Source organism: Arvicola amphibius, chromosome 5 (assembly GCF_903992535.2).
Source record: "Arvicola amphibius chromosome 5, mArvAmp1.2, whole genome shotgun sequence".
NCBI lineage: Eukaryota > Metazoa > Chordata > Mammalia > Rodentia > Cricetidae > Arvicola > Arvicola amphibius.
Window position 1 is genome coordinate 49,258,501 of NC_052051.1, and position 23,083 is coordinate 49,281,583.

A 23,083-nucleotide genomic window follows, 5' to 3' on the forward strand; every position below is an offset into this window, starting at 1 on the left:
TAAATCTAGGTGGGACCTTTGTTTGGGGTAGAAACACAATAACTGTGAAGGACTAGAGGTAAGTTCCAACTTTTTGACCTTTGGTCAAGGTGGAAATAGGCTCACATTTTTGGGCCTCCACACTGCAACACTTAGGAGAGTGGCCCCTGTACCTCACCTGGGCAACACAGTAGAGCTGGCCTGGTGGTGTAGGTGTGGGTGAGCTGGCCCCTAGGGCATGAAAGCAAGAGCACCAGCCTTGCCCTTTGCTTATTGCTATATAGAGTGAACTAGTAAGGGCAATACTGGAGAGCTCCCCGTGGTGGTGAGGATAGGGGAAAGCTGGCGGTTTGATCAATTCTACTACTCTCCAGGCCCAGAAACAGGGCATGCACCCCATCTGTGATCTGCTGGAGCATGAGAAGGGGCAGGTCCTGCAGATGCAAAACTGTAGGAGCTCCACAACACAGGGCAACAAGGAGTCCCAGTGAGGGCCCAGTATCAATGTAGTAGAAGCCAGAGGCCTCGAACCAGACTCTTTGCAAGAAACACTCGCAAGTAAAGATATTTGGACTTGCTGTGTCACACTGCAGCTTTCACGGCAAGATTTTTCTTTTTCTTTTTCTTAAAATTTATTTTATTTTATTTTAGGAGGGGCAGGTTGCAAGGGCAAAGGGTGGATACAAAGGGATGGGGAGATGAATGGGATGGAGATGCATGATGTAAAAGACACAAAGAATAAATTTAAAAAAGTTTTAAAAATTCCCTTGTCAGTTTCCCAAAGGGTGATAGATCAGATTGATCATCATTCAAATGCCCTCTGTCTGTGCACCCCAGCACGAGCTCAGGGGTACTCAAGACAGCAGCACTCCTGCAATATCTACCTAAGAGTGCATAAGAAGAGAAAAATCTCAGAAGCCAATTTGTGTGTGATAACCCATGGCTACATGGGTGATCTGATACTGGGTCATTTTGCCTAGAATTAGGGCAGTGTTATCTTGGCAGATGTGATGGTCTTGGCTACGTGGAGCTAAGTACTTCTTAGATAACTAACCACTCTGGCTTGCTGTGGCATAGCTTGCTCTGCCAGGCTTGTATGTGGAAGAGTCACAACGGGCAGTGCCTTGGTCCCAACTAACACGATGCTGTCTCTTTTTCAGGACAATCGTATCCATACGTCCAAGTACAACGTTCTTACATTCTTGCCTATTAATTTATTTGAACAGTTCCAAAGAGTGGCGAATGCCTATTTCCTTTTTCTCCTGATACTACAGGTAATCTTTATGTGTATTTCTCCATTATCTATCTGTTGAAAGTACTTGTATAATTCTAAAAAATAAGTCAGTTTACTCAGTAAACATTCATGATTGTGTAGGACCACTCTTATTAGAATTTTAATGTTATTACTGTTTTTTTTTTTATCTTAAATATAGAAAGGGCTAAGAATAGATAAAACAAAAATAGTACCTTTATCTTAGCTTAAACACTTAGCTTAAAAGGTCATTTTAATATGTATCCTTATTTGAACCATATAAGAGTTTCAAGTTTATTTGAACCATAGAGAAGTCTAACACTTGCTACTCATGGCCTTCTTCCTTTCTCTATCAATTCTCCTACACTGACAGAGCAGGGCTCCTAAGACTACAAAGGTTGTGGAACTTGGCAAACTTTGCTTTAGTCCAAGGACAATAGCATATTGTGTTTGTTCATAAAGTAAATGATGCCTAATATATGTTATTTCACTGTAGGGTGACATTTTATAGTTTTCAATCGTTAATTAGTCAATAATAACCTCCCCCCATTGAACTAAAATTGGGCTTAAATGAAATGTCAACTCTTATTGGCGTTTAGGGAAGCAAAATGGCGTATATCAAGAAAGATTTATACACACATCAGTTTTTGCTTTGGATGAGTTAATAAATCACATTCGTGCTATTGTTAAAAGCTGTGAGGCTGACTTGGCTCCGAGCTGACCAGCGTTGAGTAATAAACTCTGTGTGTTGACCTTTTGATGGTCGGTGCTAGAGATCTCCTTTAGCCTCAGCAGATGATGAATATACGCCAAGCTTTATTTCTTTTCATGTGTGACTGGATTCAAAGACAGTATCCACTGCAGTAGGACATGGCTTCTCTTTCTGTTTCCTTCCATATTGTCAGGTCTCACCTATCTGGTATTCCTGCCAGCTTCTCAATCTACCTTCCAAGCTGTCTAGCTCCTGTGAAGGAAGAAAGGAGAGAGAGAGAGAGAGAGAGAGAGAGAGAGAGAGAGAGAGAGAGAGAGAGAGAGAGAGAGAGAGAGAGAGAGAGAGAGAGAGAGAAGAAAATATCACTTTTCTGTTGGTATTAGTTCTGACTACATCCATCTCCTAAGCTGATCACTCAAAAATTTGGTTCAGTTATTATCTTGAGCATGAGTCAAAACCTGAATCAAAATGGAGTCAGCTCACTAAAGGTAAAAACTGAAATTGGAGAACTGGAAACCTCCCTAAGCAAAAAAGATACAGTTGAGAATAAGTGAATACTGACTGTGCATAAACCACCACAAAACAACACACAAAAACAAAACCCAAACCCAAACCAAAACAGACCAGACCCCCAAAAAACCAACCAACCAAAAGAAACTGACGAATGAACAAGCTGCTATTCATGAAAGGAATAGACCCCATAGTGTCATTGAATTGCTTTTGGAGTCTTGATGTGACCGTTCATACCATTCTAGAATTTTGAATTTATTTCTTTAATGGCATTCTTGCTTACAGTCTCAGGCCTTTGTTCACACAATTTTATATTCTGGACATTTGAGATGACTTGGTTTACCACTACTTATTGGTGAATATCTGGGAGCCATGGAGGCGAGATGATGGGTAAAGTCACAGATTAACAAGTGCAGAGAATAGTGGGATTTTCTGCTACCCACCCAGTGTTTCTGCTGAACCACCCAGTGGTTTTGTTTTTCTAATTGTGTCTCTTAAAGTTATTTTTTAAATTAGCATGAGATAACATACTATATCTATGCAGTATATTGTGAAAATTCAGACCATGCGCACAATGTGCCTTCAAGTCAGGGAAAGCAGCTTTCTGCATCCCCAGGCATTGGTCAGTTCTTTGTGTTGGGAAGCCTTGAGCACCTATCTTTTTTTTTAAAAATAAATATTTATTTATTTTATTGCATTGATGTTTTGCCTGCATGTATGCTTGTGTGAGGGTGTTAGAGCCTCTGGACCTGGAGTTACAAATTATTGTGAGCTGCCATGTGGGTGCTGGGAATTGAACCTAGGTCCTCTGGAAGGGCGGCCAATGTTCGTAACCACTGAGTCACCTTCCCAGCCCCTTATACTCCTGTCTTCTGGTTGCTTATTTGTCCTTCAGTCACCTAGTGTGTTGTAGGACACTGGAACTTGTGTCTGTTACTTAGCCCTCAGGGATTTTTTTGAAGTTTTTTAAAATTGCACAGAATCTGTTATATAAAATTGATTTATATTTGAATTATTTATGGGACCTATTTATAGTCTCTACTGGACCCTATCCTGCTTAACAGCCTTGAAGGAGATCACAAGCAAATGTGATTTGATTTTAAAAATCAAAAAACACTTGTCTAAGAGGATCACATGCTTGTTACCGTGTTTGTCGTAGGTGGTAGCGCTAGAGATACAGGCACAACGGGATAGTGTGGGAGTCAAAGAGATCTGGGTGCATATTTTAGCAGTGTGTATTCTTGCTAGAGTTTTCAATGCCTTAGATGCTCGAGCTATAGAATTGGGTTAGGAAAATAAGGACGTGATATCAGCTCTGTTTCGTCTGACACCAGGTCACCATTCACAGTGTATTCTGGTGTGCACAGTGGGGAACTGTTAGTTCTGTGGATTTGTAACCCATCAGTTTGTACAAGACGTTCTAGCATAGAAAGTAACTCAGTTTTCAGAGCATTCAATTATTAAGATGGAAACACCTGGCTAACCTTTGCAAGGGTGAGGATCAAAGGCTCTCTGGCAAGTGTTATTAAGAGGAGATAGTAACTTATTAAAGACTGAGAAGAGAAGCCGGGGATCGGCGATGTGCAACAGACTAGCGAAAGATGTGTGTCTGTGGAGGAGCTCAGGAGCCGGCTTCTCGCTTTGCTTCAAGTTTTTATTTTTTAAAATTTTTTGTCAGATAATCTGAAAATTGGCAAAACAGTATTTCTCTATATGTTTTGCAGTTGAATGTATGTAATTGAATTGTTTTAGCGAGTTTACTTTTGTACAAATAGCTGAACATAAGCCAATTTCTGTAAGTGTTATATAATACGTTGACAAAGGTCAGGAGATGTATCTCCCAATTTAAAACGCCTTAAACGTCTGGAAATGCTCGTTTCAGCTCATTCCAGAAATCTCTTCCCTGACCTGGTTCACCACCATCGTGCCTCTGGTCCTGGTGATCTCCATGACAGCTGTCAAGGACGCTACCGACGACTATGTGGGTATTTGCTCCTGAGGAAGCTTGATGTCTCAGTGTCAAACAGGAAGTGGGAACCCAGCCAGTGCTGCTGAAGGGTAGTCGAGCATGAGGCAGAGGGGAAGGTTTATAATTACCAAGATGATTTATGGGATGTTCTCCCACAGTTGTTGCATGTAGAAATTTAAACAAATCCACAATTTAGTATGAGTCGCTTAAAACTGCCCCCACACATACGGATAGCGCACTTGTCTTAATGGGCTATGTTTCTGTCTCCTGATAAAGTGCCGAGCATATTTCAATGTACACAGTGAAACTATAACATCTGAGGTTGAAAAAGAGGTCTGATGGTAGTAGAAAGTGGTGCATGTGTGTACACGTGTATGCACAAACACACACACTTCATTTTGAAATACAAAAGGAAAATCACTCCTATTAAACTTTAAGGAATTCAGGCTTCAAGTCCCTGAAAGCACTCCTGTTCGTCTGGGGGTGTGCACTAATATGCTGAGATGACTCTGTGCGCATGTGAGAGAAATAGGAACTGGTTCCGGGTTGAAGTTCTCAAAACCTGTGTATGGTTGTCTCTGGACTGTGAGGTAAATGGCATTGCTGCCTTCTTAGAAGCAACCAGAAATGTGTAAGGATTAAGAGTTGTGGGTCTAGCACACAGTATGTGCGCGCGCGCACGCGCGTGCGCGTGCGCGCACACACACACACACACACACACACACACACACACACACACACACACACAGAGGATTTCCATGGTGATGCCAGGATGAGATGTGAGGAGAGGAGTGTTGATTAGCTGTCCATAGACTCTGCTCAAAGCAAGTGCAAGCTGTGCTCACATTAGACGGATGGCCACATTGTCCGAACAGATGAACTGAGAACACACCAGTGTTGCTGTTAGGATCGACAAAGTGTGAATTAAGATGTTCTTGCCTAAATTCTGATTTTCCAGTTTCGCCACCGGAGTGATAATCAAGTGAATAACCGGCAGTCGGAAGTGCTCATCAACAGCAAGTAAGAAACTCGTCCTGTGGGCTTTTAGTAAGAGCTCTGGGGGCTCCCAAACAGGTCTCAGTGATTGGTGGCTTTCTAGTTTAATAGTGTGTATTTATGTCCTTCTATAATTTATTAGAAATTAATTCTTTGGGAGTTTATTTTATGGAACACAAACATATCTTCGATATTGTAGACCAAGTGAATAGAGCTGACAAGATTTTATACTCCTTCCAAAGAGGAATTTAGGACACATTATCTACAGTAACATGAATTTTCCTTGTATTTAATTTCATGTATTAATAATTAATTCATGTAATAAATATCATCTGTAGAAACAGTATTGACATCAGTAGTTATTTCAAACATGAATATATATACCCAAACAACAGTGAAAACCCTAGAAAATCGAGAGAAATAGTTTATTTATTTATTTATTTATTAAACTAATCTTTTCTCATTTATACCAATCCCAGTTCCCACTCTCTTCCCTCTCCCCATTCCCCCACCCCCACCCACTCAGAGAGGGTAAGGCTTCCTGTAGGAAGTTAACGAAGTTTGGCACATCATTTTGAGGCAGGACCAAGGCCCTTCCCATTATATCTAGGCTGAGCAAGGTATCCCTCTAAAGAAAATGGACTCCAAAAAGCCAGTTCAAGCACTAGGAACAAATCCTGGTCCCATTGCCCCACTGACTCCCTAAGCCACATAACTGTCACCCACATTCAGAGAGCCTAGTTTGGTCCTATGCAGGTTCCCCCACTGTCAGTTCAGAGGCAGTGAGCTTCCACTAGCTCAGGTCAGCTGTTTCTGTGGGTATCCCCATCATGGTTATGATCCCTCTGCTCATATTATTGCTCCTTCCTTTCTGGAGCTCAGCCCACTGCTTCACTGTGGATGTCTGCATCCGCTTCTATCAGTGCTGGATGAAGGTTCCATGATGACAATTAAGGTAGTCATCAGTCTGATTACAGGAGAAGAGCAGTTCAGAGACCTTCTCCACTACTGCCTAGGATCTTAGCTGGGGTCATCCTTGTGGGTTTCTGAGAATTTCCCTGGCGCCAGGTTTCTTGCTAGCCCCATAATGGCTAAAGAGGGAAATCTTTAAGTTCCTTTCCAATGTTTCTTTTTATTTTACTTATTTTTGTATGGACCACTTTTCATATCTTTTAAATTTTACTTTTCCTATCTTTTATTAATTTATTTTGTTTATTTTCGAGACAGGGTTTCTCTATGTATCTCTGACTGTCCTGGAACTTACTCTGTAGACCAGGCTGGCCTTGAACTCACAGAGATCCTCCTGCCTCTGCCTCCCTGAGTGCTGGGAATTGCTATAATGCCAGTTATAGGTTTGTCATATGTGGCCTTTTTTTTAAAATCCTGAACTGTCTTCTGCTTGCTCCTGGTTTCAGCATAACTTGTTTCTTTTTTACCCTTTTTGTTTATGTTTGAGACAGGTTTTCTCTGTGTAGCCCTGGCTGACCTGGACCTCCCTCTTCAGACCAGGCTGTCCTTGCACTCACAAAGAGCTTCTGCCTCCCAAGTGCAGGAATTAAATGTGGTCTATTGTGTTTATTGATGTGCTGTATTGAATGTATCTTGTATCCTTGGGGTGAAATCATCTTGCTTATGGAAAACAATCTTCTTACTGTGACTTTGAGTACAGTTGGAAAGCGTGTTATTGAAGACCGTGTCTATCAGGGAGATTGGTTTATGGTTTTCCTTTTGTCTGGTTTTGGCATCAGAGGTATAATGGCATCTTAGGATGAGTTTGGTAGGGTTCCCTCTCTGAGTTATAATGGCGTCCTAGGGCCAGTTTGGTATTTTCCCTCACAAATGACAGTGTCATAGGATGAGTTTGGTAATGTTCCTTTCACAAGCTGTAATGGCATCATAGGATGAGTCTGGTAGTGTTCCCTCACTGAGCTATAATGACATCATAGGATGAGTCTGGTAGTGTTCCTTTCCTATTCTGTATAAAAGTTTGAGAAGTGTTAGCATTACATCTTCCTTAAAAGATTTGTAGAATTCAGCAGTAAAACCATCCACCCCATCTATGGTAACGCTTTGGGGGCCCAATTTTGTGCAAGTCTTGTGCAGATGAAGACAGCTCATGAGTGCAATGGTTGTATCACCTCCAGAAGACATCCTTTTGCTGCACATCTCTCCATCCCCTGGCTCTGACGTTCTTTCTTTCCTCCACTTCTATACTGCTTCCTGATAGGCTCTTACACTTTCTGATTGAGGACCTGCAGTAACAACAAACTCAGACATCATGGATTTAGCATGTCTGCTGATAATACACATTGAGTATGTCTCTGTGTATCTTCTAAATGGAAGACTGGGATCCCATGGGAGAATTGATGTACCCTCCACTGAGTTACATCATCTTACTTTGATTGTAATGGAGACTTCCAGTTCATACAAGGGAGAAGACAGTCTGAGTACTTTTTACCTCCAGCTAGCTAAATTGCTTGTATATGGTCATACCATTGGGATCACATGTGATCACATTATGGTCATACCATTGTGATCACATATGATCACATAGTCACACCGTCATAATCACATATGTTTACATTATGGCCATACCATTGTGATCACATATGATCATATTATGGTCAGACCATTCTTATCGCATATGATTACATTATAGTCACACCATTCTGATTACATACGATCACATTATGATCATACCATTGTGATCCTATAACACGTATAAAGAGCTTGCAGATTTGTAAGGGAAACTTGAGAAGAATCATTTTGTTTTACAAAAACAATGTCAACGAGACATATTTTCCTGAACTTTAACAATGAATTTGAAAGTAAAGTCAGGGGAAGAGTTTGAAGTGCTGTTTGGATGCAGTGAAAATACAAGTACAAAATTTATCTTGACCTCTTATTGCTAATTCATAATAAAAGTATTTCAAAATCAGTTTCACCTTCAAAAAATTACTTGCATCGTTAAAAAGTCTTGTCTTGATCATTTCTTGGGCAGTTTCTGTTTTTCAGCTTTGAGGACAGAAGGCGCTGCTTGCCAAAGGGCTGACTCCTGTGTGCAAGCCACACAGTTGTTAGAGTTATTATAACAGTTTTCTGTCACATGCAATGACTATGCTGCATAGATGGGACTTTTAAGGGTTGAATTTCCAAAGGGCAACTGTTTCCCCAGATGAGGACATCTTGATATAACAGGGAGCCGTCACGTGTTCGAAGCTCTGCACACGGAGTCTTCAGTGGCAGCCCTATTTTCTTCTCAGGTTTATATAGCACAGAGAACTGTTAACGCCCCCTCAAAGAGCCACTCGCACAACAGCCTCAGAGAGGGCAGAGGAGCTGACCCCAGCTTTTGTAGAGGAGGCTCATATCACATACCCCTCAGCAAACAATATGAGATTCTAGTTTTCCCCCACCTCAGAAATGTCGTCTGGTCTTTTACTCTCCTCCCCCTTCCGTGTTGGGGTTCAGTGTGGCTGGCCCATTGTCTTTTCTCAGCATCTGGGGCTCATGTGTGACCCCGCTTTGTCACTAAGTATGGCTTGAGTCTTTCTTGGCTCCGACTGGATCCCGTTGCTGTCGTAACTAGTGCCTTTATTATGGGCGATGATGGGAGTTAAACAAGCAGCAGATCCTGTGTAAGCTTTGAAATTTGGCTCATTTTCTCCTTTACAAAAAGTGATAGATTGAGGGTCCGAATTCCCTTGGAAAACCCAAACTCCAAAGACCTTAGGGATGTAAGAATATTAACTTTAGAAATATGCTTTTGTTCAGTCTGAACTCAAGACTGTCTACAGCAAAGCAATATTCTGATAGTATTAGATTGACTACTTACCCCCACCAGCGTTTCCTCACTAAAACTGTCTATTATTGGATCATTCTGCCTTCAGTTCCCCGAGATACTCTTAATGGGTTCATTTTCTCCACGAATTTTAAATTAACATATGGCCAGTCTACTATGGATAGAAACTGTAGAAAATGAAGAGTATAAATAAAATATAGACGTTTTCTTGATCTTGCTTCCCAGACTCATGTGACTCATATTTCATGCATCTGTTGCACTTTTCTGTTTCCTTCGTCTTTGCTGTTTCTGTTCTTCTCCACTGTGCAATGTTCTCTTTGGATACAATTGCGATTATTCTATATTCTACTGCCCTTGTAGCCTATCAGCCTCCCACCATCAGAACCCATGGGTGTGGCCTTATTTGAAATAAAATTGGTTTTGGTGGTATAATTAAGTTGCTGAGATAAGATGATGCTGGATCAGGGTATGTCTTAGACTCAACCACAAGTGCCTTGGGATAGAGAAAGGAGCGCAATGTGCACATGAAGGCAGGTATTCAAGCTACCTAGCCCCACAGAAAGGAACCCAGGGGCCACCAGAAGCTATCAGGGAAAGCAGACCCCCCCACACCTCCTCCATTCTCTTGAGGGATTCTGTTTTTGCTGACACCTTGCTTTCAGATTTCAAGTTTCTGGCGTAGAGAGAACAACAGTCTTCTCTTTTAGGCCACATATTCAGGGTGATTTGTTACTACAGCCCAGAGAACGCCTATAGCAGGCTAGTGACTTGTGGATTAGATCTAAACATAGGAGAAGCTCGGAAACGTTCCGGCTGGGAAAATGACTGGCAGGTGCGACTGACCAGTTGTTAAAATAAGGAAACCCAGGGAGAGCCGTGGATGAGGGAACTGACAGTTGCTGGAGGAATGAATGGCCTCTAAGCAATGGAGGAAAAATGGTACGGCATGGCAGACAGCTAAAACTACCAGCCTGGCTTGGCTCTAGTCACTGGCATGGAGGGCAGAGATGGCCCATGGTGTCTTTACTACAGACCTTGCTCTCCTAGCAAGGCTTCCTAAACTGTGGGGCTGACAGTTCGTATTCACCCCTGGCCCCATCTGGTGTCCTTGTCCCTTCCAGGCGTGTGTGTTCAGATTGGCTTCCCCTTCACACTACTAAATTTAAGGCTTCATTTCAAATCAAATGCTCTTCTGGCCGGCTGCCTGAGGAGTCACGTGTGCAGCATTGAGACAGGCAGGGGGATGAGGCCCTTGCTTCTGGAGAGGGGGCCTGGAAGCCATATGAACTGTAAATAGTTTTAGAATATAAAAAATATTGTTTTCTGCTAAAAGGAAAGAACGGTTTTTCCCCTCTTTCTAGACTTAGCTATTAAGTGTCTGTTGGAAATTACTGGCCCTGACTGCAGCCTGTTCACTGTCTCTATCAGCATTAGTGGAGGGGTGTCGGCTCTGTGTCGGCTCTGCAAACACTGGCTCAGTAGAACGGTCTGGAATCTGGGAGCCAGGACTTAAATTGCTAGGTGCCTGATTTCGGAGGGAAATTTGCTTTCTTCCACATAACACTTCCTGCTGAAATTTTAACAAACAAGTAGTATAATATATATTTAAACATATAGGAACAAGACAAATTAAAAATCCGGAAAGGGACGTGTCCCCTCCTCCATATGCTGCGGGCACCAGGGTCTGTGCTACTTTTTGTCTGGATGGAGAACTTAGCAAGCGTCTGATTTTCTTGGTTGGCTTTTCTGCTTTTACACTCGACCCTTCATTACAGAAGGGAATTTCGAAAGACTTATTTTTCCTTGGGCATTAATTCATGCAGCTAAGGGATAGCCACTCTTCCTGCAGCCATCCTGGCAGGGATGCCCATTCCTACTGTGTTGGGGACTAACTGTTGCTTCTTCATTTTCTTTCTTCATCCTTTCTCTCTGTACCGGCAGTGTATCCCTTCTTGTATCCCTGTTGTTGAGTTCATTTCCAGGATGTTAATGCCATCCTGCTATCTGACGTTTATCCTCTTATCTGAACGAATGGATGCAGCTTTCCAACAGCATCACCATGACTTTGAGCATTAGCTTTTAAAAGTCTGGGTCAATCTGTTAAGTGTGGAGATTGGTCCTGCACACCTGATTTCTAGTTTTCCAGCATATTTATCTGTTTTTTTTTTTTTAAATTTCTTTTTTTCCTGTGACTTGCCTATTTATACTCGTTATTTAACACTGGCCTGCACTTCTTTGTGTTCTGTGAGGGAATATATTTTAAATATTGTCTTCTAAAAACATTCCTCCTGTAGAAATCAATATTGTATTCTAGGGAGTTACCTAAAGGTTTCTGTTGGCTTGAGTGGCACTTCTCCAAGCTGGATTGGGCAATTCTGGATCATCCACATTCCTCCCCATTTCCTTCTCACAAAATAGCGCAGATCAAATACATTCCTATTTTCAAGCTTCCCCACCCACTCCTGCCAGAGTGGCCTCTGGCTAGTCTCGTCTTTCTAACACCCCCTCCAGCCACACCAGAACACTGGCCTTCTCAAAACTCTAATGCATTCTTTCCTTCTAGCTCTTCCCATCAACTTCTGTGCTGCCATGGCAACCGCGAATGCTACCGCAGTGCACAGCACTTCATTCTAGAACTCAGCCCTCTTCAGCACTCTTCCTCATCAGCCTCTTAAGAACTGATTGCTACGGCGCTGGGTTTCTCCCTTGTTAGTTCAAGCTTGGCTGATAGTAGGTGCTCCTTATATGTGGAATTCAGGAGAACACACTCATTTTTTTTTCAGCTAGCGAGGTGTATTCAAATCACAGATTATTCAGGAGAAACTGGAGAGAGAAGAATGAAGGACATGATCTATTAGAGATGCAGCTTGACTCTTTGCACATGTGAAATGTAAATCTGAAGTCTGTTCTTTATATAAAAAAAAAATGAACCATGCTGTTCTTCTCCAGCTTGGTGTGTTTTAGGTTGTAGCCATCCACAGCGCCCCTCGCTTCTTGCTTTTCTCCGTGTTATCTCTCTTACACTGTCTTAGGTCTCACCAGTAAGAACAGTCATATGAAAGTGTTTCTTTCATTTATTTCAGAGCTGTGTAAACACGTACATACATGTGAGTATGTACATACATGCATCGTTACTCCACTCAGCAAATATCTCCCAAACTCACAGCATGACAGGTGCACTGCTACATGTCAAAGATACAGAAACAAGTAGCCAGACAGCCTTAGCCTGCTTTCCAATGAGAAAAAAAAATAGTCATTTAAATAAACAATGTAATTTCAGGTTCCCCATGTCCAAGTGAATGGCTCTTCCCCAACGCACATGTGGTCAGCACCAACTGGACTCAAGGGGTTGGTTATTGGGGTTGGATGCCCTGGGTAGTGGCTGGAGGCAGGGAGTTAGTGGGGGTGGGTATGATGGCCTCTTGACAGAAGTAAGATTTTGTTTCAGAGGGAGATAGTTATGGCAAGATCATGGGTAAAAGTCATAAGAAGTGTAAAAGCCCAAGATTGGAAATGAGCTGGGTAGTAATAAGGTCCCCATCAATGCTGGGGTACTGGATAAAGGAGAGTTCTGAGGGGCTAACAAAAGCCGGCTAGTATTTTTAAGTCTTAGAGTCTCGTTCTATAGCTTAGGCTGTTCTAGAACTCACTGTGCAGCCTAGGATAGACTCAAACTTGTGATTAGCCTCCTGCTTCAGAATTCCAAGTGGTGGGATTACAGGCATGAGCAACCGTGCTCAGTCAAGATACATTTCTTATTGGTAATTGTGAAGAATGCTAACTTCAGTTTTAGGTTATGTGTCATGAGAGGCCACGGAGGCTTTTGACAAGAAAACTGTAGGGATAACACGAAAATTTCTCTGGTTGCTGCATAGATACTGGATAGTAGAAGCAGACAAGTTATATCCAGGTAAGATGGCAATGTCATAAACTTCGGTTGCATTAGTAAAAGCCATAAGCATCTATTATTGATCTATCACCTATCTATTGCCTATTTATCATCTATCTATATATCTTTAAAAATCTATCAATAAAATCTATCAATCATCTATTTATTTATGTATATATAATTTATGTGTATGTAATTTACCTACCAATTAATCAATTAACCTACCAGTCAAACAATCGTCTGTCTGTCTGTCTGTCTTCATCATCATCATCTTATTTTTTTTCAGATTTTCAAACACATAAGCACACAAATATAACAGTACAATGAATCTTTATATACATATATACATACATACATACATACACACACACTACCTCTTGATAATTGTCAACAACTTCTTGATATTTGTGTTCATCCTCCATTTTGGGTTTTTTCATGATTTAATTATGTATGCATGTGTGTGCCAGTGTGAGTATACACATATGTGTGTGTGTGTGTGTGTGTGTGTGTGTGTGTGTGTATGTGTGTGCATATGGGGGCCAGAAGAGGATGTTGGATCTCTTGGTGCTGTAGTTACAGATGTTTGTAGGGCATACAGCTTGCTATGTGGCATTGATATTCATACTCAGTCCTCATGATTTGTGGCAAGTGCTTCTACCTGGAGCTCCTTTTCAGGCCCTACCTCTTCTAGAGGATGAAACACGTGAGAGAGCAAAGAAAAAGGCAGCAAGGCCTTTTAGCTCATAGTCCGCTGACTCTCTTGTTTCTGGACCTGCAGTGAGGCTTAGAAAACTAAGACAGGAGTGTGCGCAGGAGGAGATCCCTCCCTTCTTCTTTGCCAGGAAGCAAAACGCAGGTGTAGGTCTGTATCCTAATTGCCTCCTCAAGATTCTCCCTCAGTGGCCTACCTTATTTTTGATAGACCCCATGTATTAAAAGTTTCCTTGCCTGTCAGTAGCACCACAGGCTATGACCAGCTCTTTAACAAATGGGTCTTTGGTGGGTGTTTCTAAACCACAGCAGAATGACTAGCAGGTTAAACAAAGTCACTTGAATCTATTGTTCTGGATATAAAGCAGAGAGAGTAAAGAAAGAAGGGCCATCTTCCGTGATGAATAAATAAAGTATTATTTATTTAGTTATGGCTGTAGAATCCCAACTGTCACGAGAGAGTCTCTGATTGGACTGTTGGGGACAAATTCCTGATGGGAGAAAACGCAAGCAGTTACCACGGCACCAACAATGAGCCCAAATGGCTCCTTCAAGGACTTACAATAAAAACCAATCTGTTATCCTTATGATGAAGTGCCTAGTAATAATAAAAATAGCTGCAGCACTTTAGATGCATGCATTACTTTACAGTTTAGAAATACTTTTAAGAATTTGTCTCATTCGAGGGTCACAAATAACGAGGTAGAGGAATGTATAGCACCAGCTGGGTTTATGCAACTTTGAAACCACAATCTAATAGATACTCGGAAAAACTTTCAGGTGCCAGTTCACATGTCATGGATGTAAATTCCAGTTTTGGTTGAATTCTTAAGCAAAGTCACATGGTTGATTAGTGGTAAAGTGTATGCTCTGTGATCCTACAACACACACTCTTTTTAGTATTTTACATAGTTTCTGTCATAAGTAGGAAGCCAGTATTTTATCCTTGGAGTACAAAATAAAAAAAAATTAACTCCAGCCTCCAATCCTCCCTAAACAGAGTTCTGTATTGTCAGGTATCAAGATTATTTGGTATTGTCAGGTTATCTGTTGTCTTCAGAAGACAGAGTCCTTTCGTGGAATTTTCTAGTTTTTGTTTAAACGATCTGCTATGACTTGTCTATACATTGGAGACAGGAACTTAAATGCTGTTTCTCCTCATAACAGAGGTGCCGAGGATACAAAGCGGACGGTCCAATGGACAGATGTATTATCTAGTGCTCATGGCCAGTGTGATGTATCCTCGTGCTGAGAGAAATGTGAATGATGTAATGCCTGAAGCCCCAGGGAGAGAGATATTTCACTTATGACCCTCAGTAAATCCTGATTGAAGTCATGGTTCTGAGAAGACAAGTCTAGAGGGATCAGCGTAATAGAGTCCAGGCATATAGTTTTCTGATGAGCTCACTGTACATGGGGGAAAGCTTGGAGTATCCTGAGGACTGAAAGTTAATACATCCTTCATTAGACGATCCCTCAGCTCGATCAATTTTCTCACTGGACTACTGATGACAAATGCATGGCCAACACTCTAGCAGTGAGGTCATTTTGCTAAAGAGCAGGTGCTCTTCATTGGGGTTGGAAGAGAATCCATGTGCTTCAAGTCTTAGAGGACGAGGATGATTTATATGTATCTATTTAAGAACCAGATTTATATTTTCCACTATTTTCTAGATTATTTGATATATATAGTTTATACCTAATGCCCCTTGTAGCCCTGACATTAAGCTCTGTGTATAGCTTCCAGTGATGATTCTGGCCATATTAGGGTGGTCTTGAATTCATTAACGAAAGATGACATCACATGTTGGTGGGTGGTCAGCTACTCAAGAATCTTACCCGTCCGTTAGTCTGTTTCTGAGGAACTCAAGAAGATAAACATCACAATTTATTTTAAAGTGAATTAAAACATTTTTTTTCTTAGAAACTGTTTAGCACTAAATATGACTGCAGATCCTATAAGGGACAAGGTTCGTAATCTCTTGGGGTTACTTTTAGTTAGATTTTTTGTTAAGAAATTAGGGATGTTGCATGCAGAAACATTTGGTTCTCAGAGTAGAGCAAACCATAATAAACCACTGAAAGGTGAATTTTTTATCGTCACTGCTGGCATACCCCATTTCTACATTTTAAAGCAGGTCACATATACTTAATACAGAAAGCAAAGTAAGATGAGCAATAAATGTAGATTTATTAATGGTATGTATTTCATAGCTAAAGCTGGGTTCTAGCTGAAGCCTTGCCACTTACATGTAATGTAAAGAAAGCTTTCATGGGGCTGGAGAGATGGCCAAGAGGTTAAGAGGATTGACTACTTTTCTAGAGGACCCAAGTTGAATTTCCCGCACATACATGGTGGCTCACAACCATCTGAAACTCCAGTTTGAGGGGATCCAATACCCTTCTCATAGCAACAGAATCAAACCAGAACAGCATGTTAAAATATATATGTAAACAATGATCACATGGCAGATAGTCCTAAGGGTGCAGGAATGACATACATACCTTGGCAGTAACCAACAGGTATCTAGTTGGACTTATGGCTCACTCAGCAAGAGGGAAATCATGCCTGGGACTGGAAACCTAGCCAATCACCCAGTGCTGGTGAAGTCAGGAATCTCAGAGGAGAACCTACAACCACTGCTTTTACTAAACCATCACAACCCCTAACGACACTTTGAAAATTTGTCTTTATTCCCACAAATAAGTGTAGTTTTCATCCCTCATCAAGGAAACTTAACTTTGCAACAAATGGAAACTGTTACAGAAAACCACAACTAATTTAAGTATACAGTAGTGGAGCCTGGTGCCAATGTAATATCTGCAATATGACAATCCCACCTAAGGATCAGGGAACACTGAAGAAGGGGAGGGGAAGATTGTACGAACCAGAAGATCAGGGAATTCGCTGTGAGATTGTATCTTCTAAGAGTGCAAGAAGTTGCAGCCGTGAAGTCTCACCAACATGACTCCCTAAGCAGGAGCTCAACAAGGGTGACACCAACGGCCACACTAACAGTGACATGGGACCGCTCACAAGCCTCAAGCCCATATGAAGAACTAGGCTCCTAAGGAATGCTGAGACTGGGAGGAAGGGTCTTCCCTAGGGAAGAGTACACTATTTGGTGATCCAAACCAATGTTCTGAAAACATACATACAAGTAACATTCAGACTGAGCATATTGTATTTAGGTACATATATGTTTATACATGTACATGTACATATATACATGTAATGACAATTAATGAGAAAAAGATCTTGAATTTTAAAGAGAGCAAGGGAGGAGGTATATGTGAGGATTGGGAGAGAAAAAAAGGAAGGAGAAATGGTGTAATTATATTACAATCTCAAAAAAATAAAAGAAAATGTTTAAAAAAAGGTATAAGAACACCCTTGTCTCAACACATGGATCTTGCCATGCACACACAGGCTTCTGAATGGTCCTCTTTTAAATAACAATGGAACTTAGACCCATTTCACGTCAGCACGTTTAGACCTAGCTTCTCTTGCTTACACTATTCTGCTGAATATGCATGTGATAGCACTTAATTCTGCTGAACATGTGTGATATATGATGAAATAATTCTACCATGGAATATTAGTAGTTTCTGCTGAGCTCTGTAAATAATGCTGCCCCGCATTTCACCCCTGTTTACATTCTCAGATCACCAGCTCTTTAAAGTGGGATACCTACATCAAAGTATGTGGGCGCCTGAATTTTAAATAGATTCTCCAAATAGAGTAAAGATCCCAACTTCTCTGAATCCCAGGGTCTTGTCAAATTCAAGTTGAAACAGGACCCAGCTCAAGGGCTGTCATGAGGATTAGTTGATATAACCATTCATAGTGTTGCTACGTGAAACAAGTTTAAATGTAAGACGATTTGCATTCAAATTCCAGACTCATAGCAATAATGTTCAGGGTCCAACATCCCAAGTATCACAAAGTGTGTGCTTATGTGTAAAATAATTGGTTGTATCTGAAACTCAGGTGAGGGTAGAACGTGGAAGTGGGAAGTGTAGAATTTAGAAATAAAACTTAACATAGTCCTAGCTTCTCCTGAAAACAGACACTTTCCATAGAGACTGCGGAGCATTTCAGAAGCAATGCAGTTGCCGTAAGCTATGCAAGGTGTCCTTCTCTACTCCAGCATGCCATCTCTCCAGTAGACAGTCCCCTGAGAAATGCCCCTGATGCTGCAAGAGGGGGAGTCTCCAGGAGAAATAAACAGCAATACCCCGTACCTTAGAGAAAGACAAGTGAGGTTCACGAGCCTTCCTCCGATCTCACAGTGTCACCGGGCTAGAGACTACGGCCGAGCATGGCACTGAAAAAAAAAAGTGGTCTAATTTTGGCTAGAGACAAAAATGCTACAGCTGAGGAATTTCCAGAACAACATGTACTTGGATCCATGTTAAAGAACAATCCTTTGAGCTCTTGAGCCAAATGACCCAGCAGGGTTGATAGTGGGAGGTGCATTTCTCAGTTGGATAAATATTTAAATCTATTCTCCAGTCTCTAAAGCAGGTCCATTGGGCCAGTTCTGAAAAGCTGCACAGCAGAATTCACCTGGCTTTCTAGGGATACCTATCCTGTTCCAACAGTCTTTGCTTCTAAGAAGGGATTTCTAAGAAGCAGGATTAGAACTATCAGTTGGAAAGCCAAACATTTCAAGAAGTTTGTTTTGGAAGGCAGGAGCAATGGGGCAGTATCCAGCCACAGGTGGTCTGTTTCTTCCAGGCCTGTCTGGCTTTGGGCAACCCTGACTCACTTGTCCCCCAAGGCTCTATCCAATAAACACAATTGCTGGTCCTCCCAAACCCTTTGTGAACTTGAAGAGTAGGCACGGAACTCCATGGCATACACAAGCTTCAAAGAGAGTTTGCAGCTTCTTGACCCCTGTTCTGAGTCGCTAGTCTTAGGCTGGTAGAATGCCACCAAAGCGTCCTTCCGCAGCAGCACTGTGGCTACTGGGTAGGCTTTTTCATTCGGTCTTTCAGGCATTCTTTTGCCACCCATCTTTCTTGTCCTTTATAAAATTTTCCTTTTATCTGCATTTCACCAGTTGCCTTAGACTGCTCTCCTCTGCTGCTATCGTCTCATTTATTTTTGTCTCGCGTTAAGTGACTTCTGAGATAATGGTAGTGCTGTTTGCTGTTTGTACTTGCTAGCTGAGAGCTTGAAAAGAATGTAAGAAGTTGGATTTTCTGAGAGACCACAGAGGTGGCATCAAGCTGGTATCATGGCTGGGTTTCACAGACCCTCAGCCAAGAGTTAGGCATTTTGAGCTTTGTCTAGGTGTGTCACTACTTCGCCGGATATCCACAGATAAATTATTTAACCTCTGTGACACCCACATTGCTCATTGGTTGTGAATGCATCTCTGGAATTTCCCATTTTAGCAAAGGCTCTTCTGGTTCTTCTGCTCTATTACAGCATATGGATATAACCTTTGGTTATACTTTTTATTCTGCTCCATTGCTGAACAAAATATTTCTTTTATTTTCTCAGGTTGCAGAATGAAAAATGGATGAACGTTAAAGTTGGAGACATCATTAAATTAGAAAATAACCAATTTGTTGCTGTGAGTATTCACTATTGCATGACTCGATCTCAGATCAGCATAACACACACTGAAGTATTTGCATCTGCAAATTTAGTAAATCTGTAATAATCTAGAGTCACCAAGGAAGGATTACCATTATGCAATATGTAAATTATTTATGTAAATAAGGGTTTTAAAAATGCTCCTAAGTACCCTAAATGGTATGTTTTCACATACTTTGACTGCTATTTCTTAATACTGCAATTAGTGTTCTTAAATGACAACATTTTAGAAGACACTAAAGATAAAATTCATGTTATGATTCTGAGTTGATAAAAGGTGAGTTAGTGAGGATTTTGCACATCAAATTCATCATAATTTATATTTGCAAGCAATCACTTTTTGCAATTTCTTAAGTAAAAGTTAGTTCATTCACTAAAATGTAGACAAATAATTACAGTTAAAATCAAATTTAAGGTGACAAAAATGGTACAGATCAGAAACTAAAAATTAAAATTATCAGAGTATAAAATAACATATTAAAATATATCAAATGTACTTTAGATCACTTATGAAAATTTTTGAGTTGTGTGCAATTTTTCTGAATCGAGCTATTTTGTTAAGGTTGTGATATTTTATGATGGAAAAATATGGCCCCAAAATCTCTTTAAAAGAACAACCCGGTTGAGAGTGCTGGACACGCCCTCTCAGAATCAGCCTTCCACCATTGCACCTGTCTGTGCCTGCAGAGTGCAGAGGAAGATGCGCAAACCCTGCAGAGTGCCCAGGATCATGCGCAAAGCCTGCACAGAGTGCAGAGGAGCATGCGCAGCGTAGTTTCCGGTGGATTAGCCATTTGTGGACGAGTTCATACTTCAGGTCACTTTTTATCTGGCAACCTTAAGTTTTTGGAAAATAGCTGGGAACCCAAACAAAAATAAGCAAGAGGTTGTCAGGGCAGTCAAAACAGAGGTCTCAATGTCTCTGCCCTGTCGCTTGGACCCCCTCAAACATGGGATAGTCTGCCAGGTTCTCATTTGTAATTGATTTACTTTCATTTCATGTGACTTAAATGACGTGTCTGGCTTATTTTTCACATAGTAAAGATTGGGAATAGAGCAGGAGGAGTGACACCTGCTAGAAGAGCATCCTCTGTAGGTGGGGTTGAGATAGAAGATTAAAGGAACTGTCTGGGAGTCAAGTCTCTGTTTACTGCTGCAGTGCCTCCCTTGAAATGGGTCCCAGGAGGCAAATGTAAGAATGTATTTTGAATTCAATTGTTCTATATTCAAATGCCTGTGTATGACCCATGGTTTCCATGTTGGGCACAGCAGATGTTAGGGAGAGAATGCTTAAGATCCTCTCACTTTCCTTATGGAGGGATGGCACCAAACCCACACTCTCAATACCTTGCATCCCTTCATCTCTTCCTCTGGCAAAGTACAAACAAGAATGTTTGGTCCACAGTCCCAAAGCCCAGACTCTAACTGTGTTATCAGCAAGAACGATAACATTTTTTTTAAAAAAAACTCTCTATTCTTCTCTGCTTGACTCTTTGGTTAAAAGAGGAGACAACTGGAGTAGACCCTAAATTGGTCTTTTCTAGAGATTTGTGAATATCACTCCCCAGACAAGCACACCCCCTTTCCTGCAGGCCCTAACTCCAGGCAGCAGGGAGGAACACCAGTTGTCTCTGGTGATGATAGTGCTTTGTCTACAAAAGCTTTGCTTGCTTCCAAAACTACTGATAGGTGTGGAATAGCTACACACGGGCAAACCTTTAGTGAGATGACTTGGTTAAGAGGCGCTGAGTTATTTGGGGAATTTGGGAGATGTTCTCCTTCTTGGGATTTTTGCTGAGTGTCCTGGAAAGACTGCCTTGGGACACTGTCAATCCTGTCCCTCCACCACTCTCGTTAATGATAGCTGAGGCCACCTCTAAGGGAGTTGTTAGGAGTGGGGAAGGGAAGAGGGAGCGAGCAAGGGGAGGAAGGCCAGAGATAGCACAGGCACTGGCAACAATAGAAGGTACAGGAAGAGGCAGGAAGGTTGGTATCCAGGAGACAGAGTAGGAACAGTGAGACAGGTAGGCTTAAGGGTAGATTAGGTGTGTCTCAGTCTCTGGGAAGGAGGGTGACAGCTGGTTGAGGAACTTGGCCACCAGGTGGCGGTGGTACCTTGGTCGCATGTTCTGAGAGCTGACCCTTGTTTACCAGAAAAGCGTTCCTGAATATTGCAGCATTTTCTACATAGACTTTTGAAGCAAAGTAGCACCAGGTACCAAAGACATCTTTATTTGTGCATTGTAAATACATGATTACAATTAGGGCATTTTAGATTTGTTTAAAATTATTCTTTTATCCTTAAGATGGCGAGTCACAGCCTCAAAGAGTGTTTGCTTTTTGGCTGTCGTGTCTTCTGCTAGAACATATTGAAACTTAGATATGTCACTTGGGGTCAAGATGAATCTCCCCTCAGTTCAGATATTTCCTTTCTGGGGTCAGGGTTAGGTAAACTTTGGTTCAAGAGAGAGAGGGGCAGACACAGTCTCTGTGTAAGTTTCCATGGGATACACTGAGGGGTTCCTAAAGCAATTTCTGCCTTGACTGGCTTCTGTGGCAATTCCTCCAGTGCTGGGGAGGAGTCGCCATGATGCAAATGCATTCTTTCCTCAAGGAACCATCACAGAGCCTTCATTTAAACAAAGCTACACTCATTTTCCCTACCCTAATGTTAGCTGATAATTTAAATAACCTAGACAATTAAATGAGTAGATTGATTTTGAACTTAACACCTAAGACTTGGAGATAAAGGAATTACAATGCTTTTCAAAATAAATAAAGATTTTTCGAGACTTGAGCTGTTAATCATTCAGACATAGGTAGAAAATCATCAGGCTAAAGTTTTGTAACAACTTGCTGAAACTTAAGTCAGTCAGTTCTTTTTAGAGGAACCCTTCAGAATTACATTTATTTTAAAAGAAAAATTTAAATTTGAGGAGGAAAGTTCCCCAACTTGTCAGAATTCTAGTACCAAACTATGATGTCTTTTCTAAAGCAGAATGGACTATGGAGATGCAAGCCGTGCAGCGTCTGAGTGGTCCTGTCGCGTTTCCCAGGCCGCCCTCTGTGCTCTGTGCACGGGCTCCACGTCTTCTCCTGTTTCCTGTGTTTCACTATTGTCCTCATCTCTCCCATTTGCTTCCATGCCATTCTTGTTTGCTTTTCCTTCTTCTCTCTTCTGTTCCTTCTGCTTCATCTGCCCCTCTCTCACCTCCATTGCTCTTTCCCCTGCTTCGAACAGTTCATATACCAACACATAGGGAGCGTTAATTAGCTTATTTATTGAAAAGAGATTTCTGCTTTTCATTAGAAATGATTAAATCCAGAAAATTAGAATTTACATATGACTTTCAAAAACAGCAATGTAAATCACTAGTAATTTGCATGTCGCCTGGAGCCCTGCTCCCACCATGATGGTCCATGGACATGACAGCTGGGGCAAAGGCGTGGGAGGGTCTGCCTCCCTCCTCACAGTTGCTGAGGCTCCCTGGCTGCCCAGGGGTGATGCAGGAGGGAGAGGTTTCAACAACCCTGATTCTTCTTTATTTTCTTAAATTTATTTTTTTAATTTCATTTTTACATTTTGTCCTCAGTTCTGCCTCCCACCCCTCCTCCTGCCTCCTCTTGCCTCCCCCTCAGTTCACCTCCTATCCAC

General features: G+C 41.5%; 1 protein-coding gene across 1 annotated transcript in view; it reads left to right on the forward strand.

Annotated features, from left to right (window-relative positions):
- Atp8b4 (ATPase phospholipid transporting 8B4 (putative)) overlaps positions 1-23,083 on the forward strand; it is a 162,392-nt gene that overhangs the window by 21,444 nt on the left and 117,865 nt on the right. Inside the window, 4 exon segments of the mRNA XM_038331376.1 lie at positions 1,140-1,253; positions 4,336-4,434; positions 5,381-5,442; positions 19,333-19,405. Coding sequence (XP_038187304.1) covers positions 1,140-1,253; positions 4,336-4,434; positions 5,381-5,442; positions 19,333-19,405 — 348 coding nt within the window.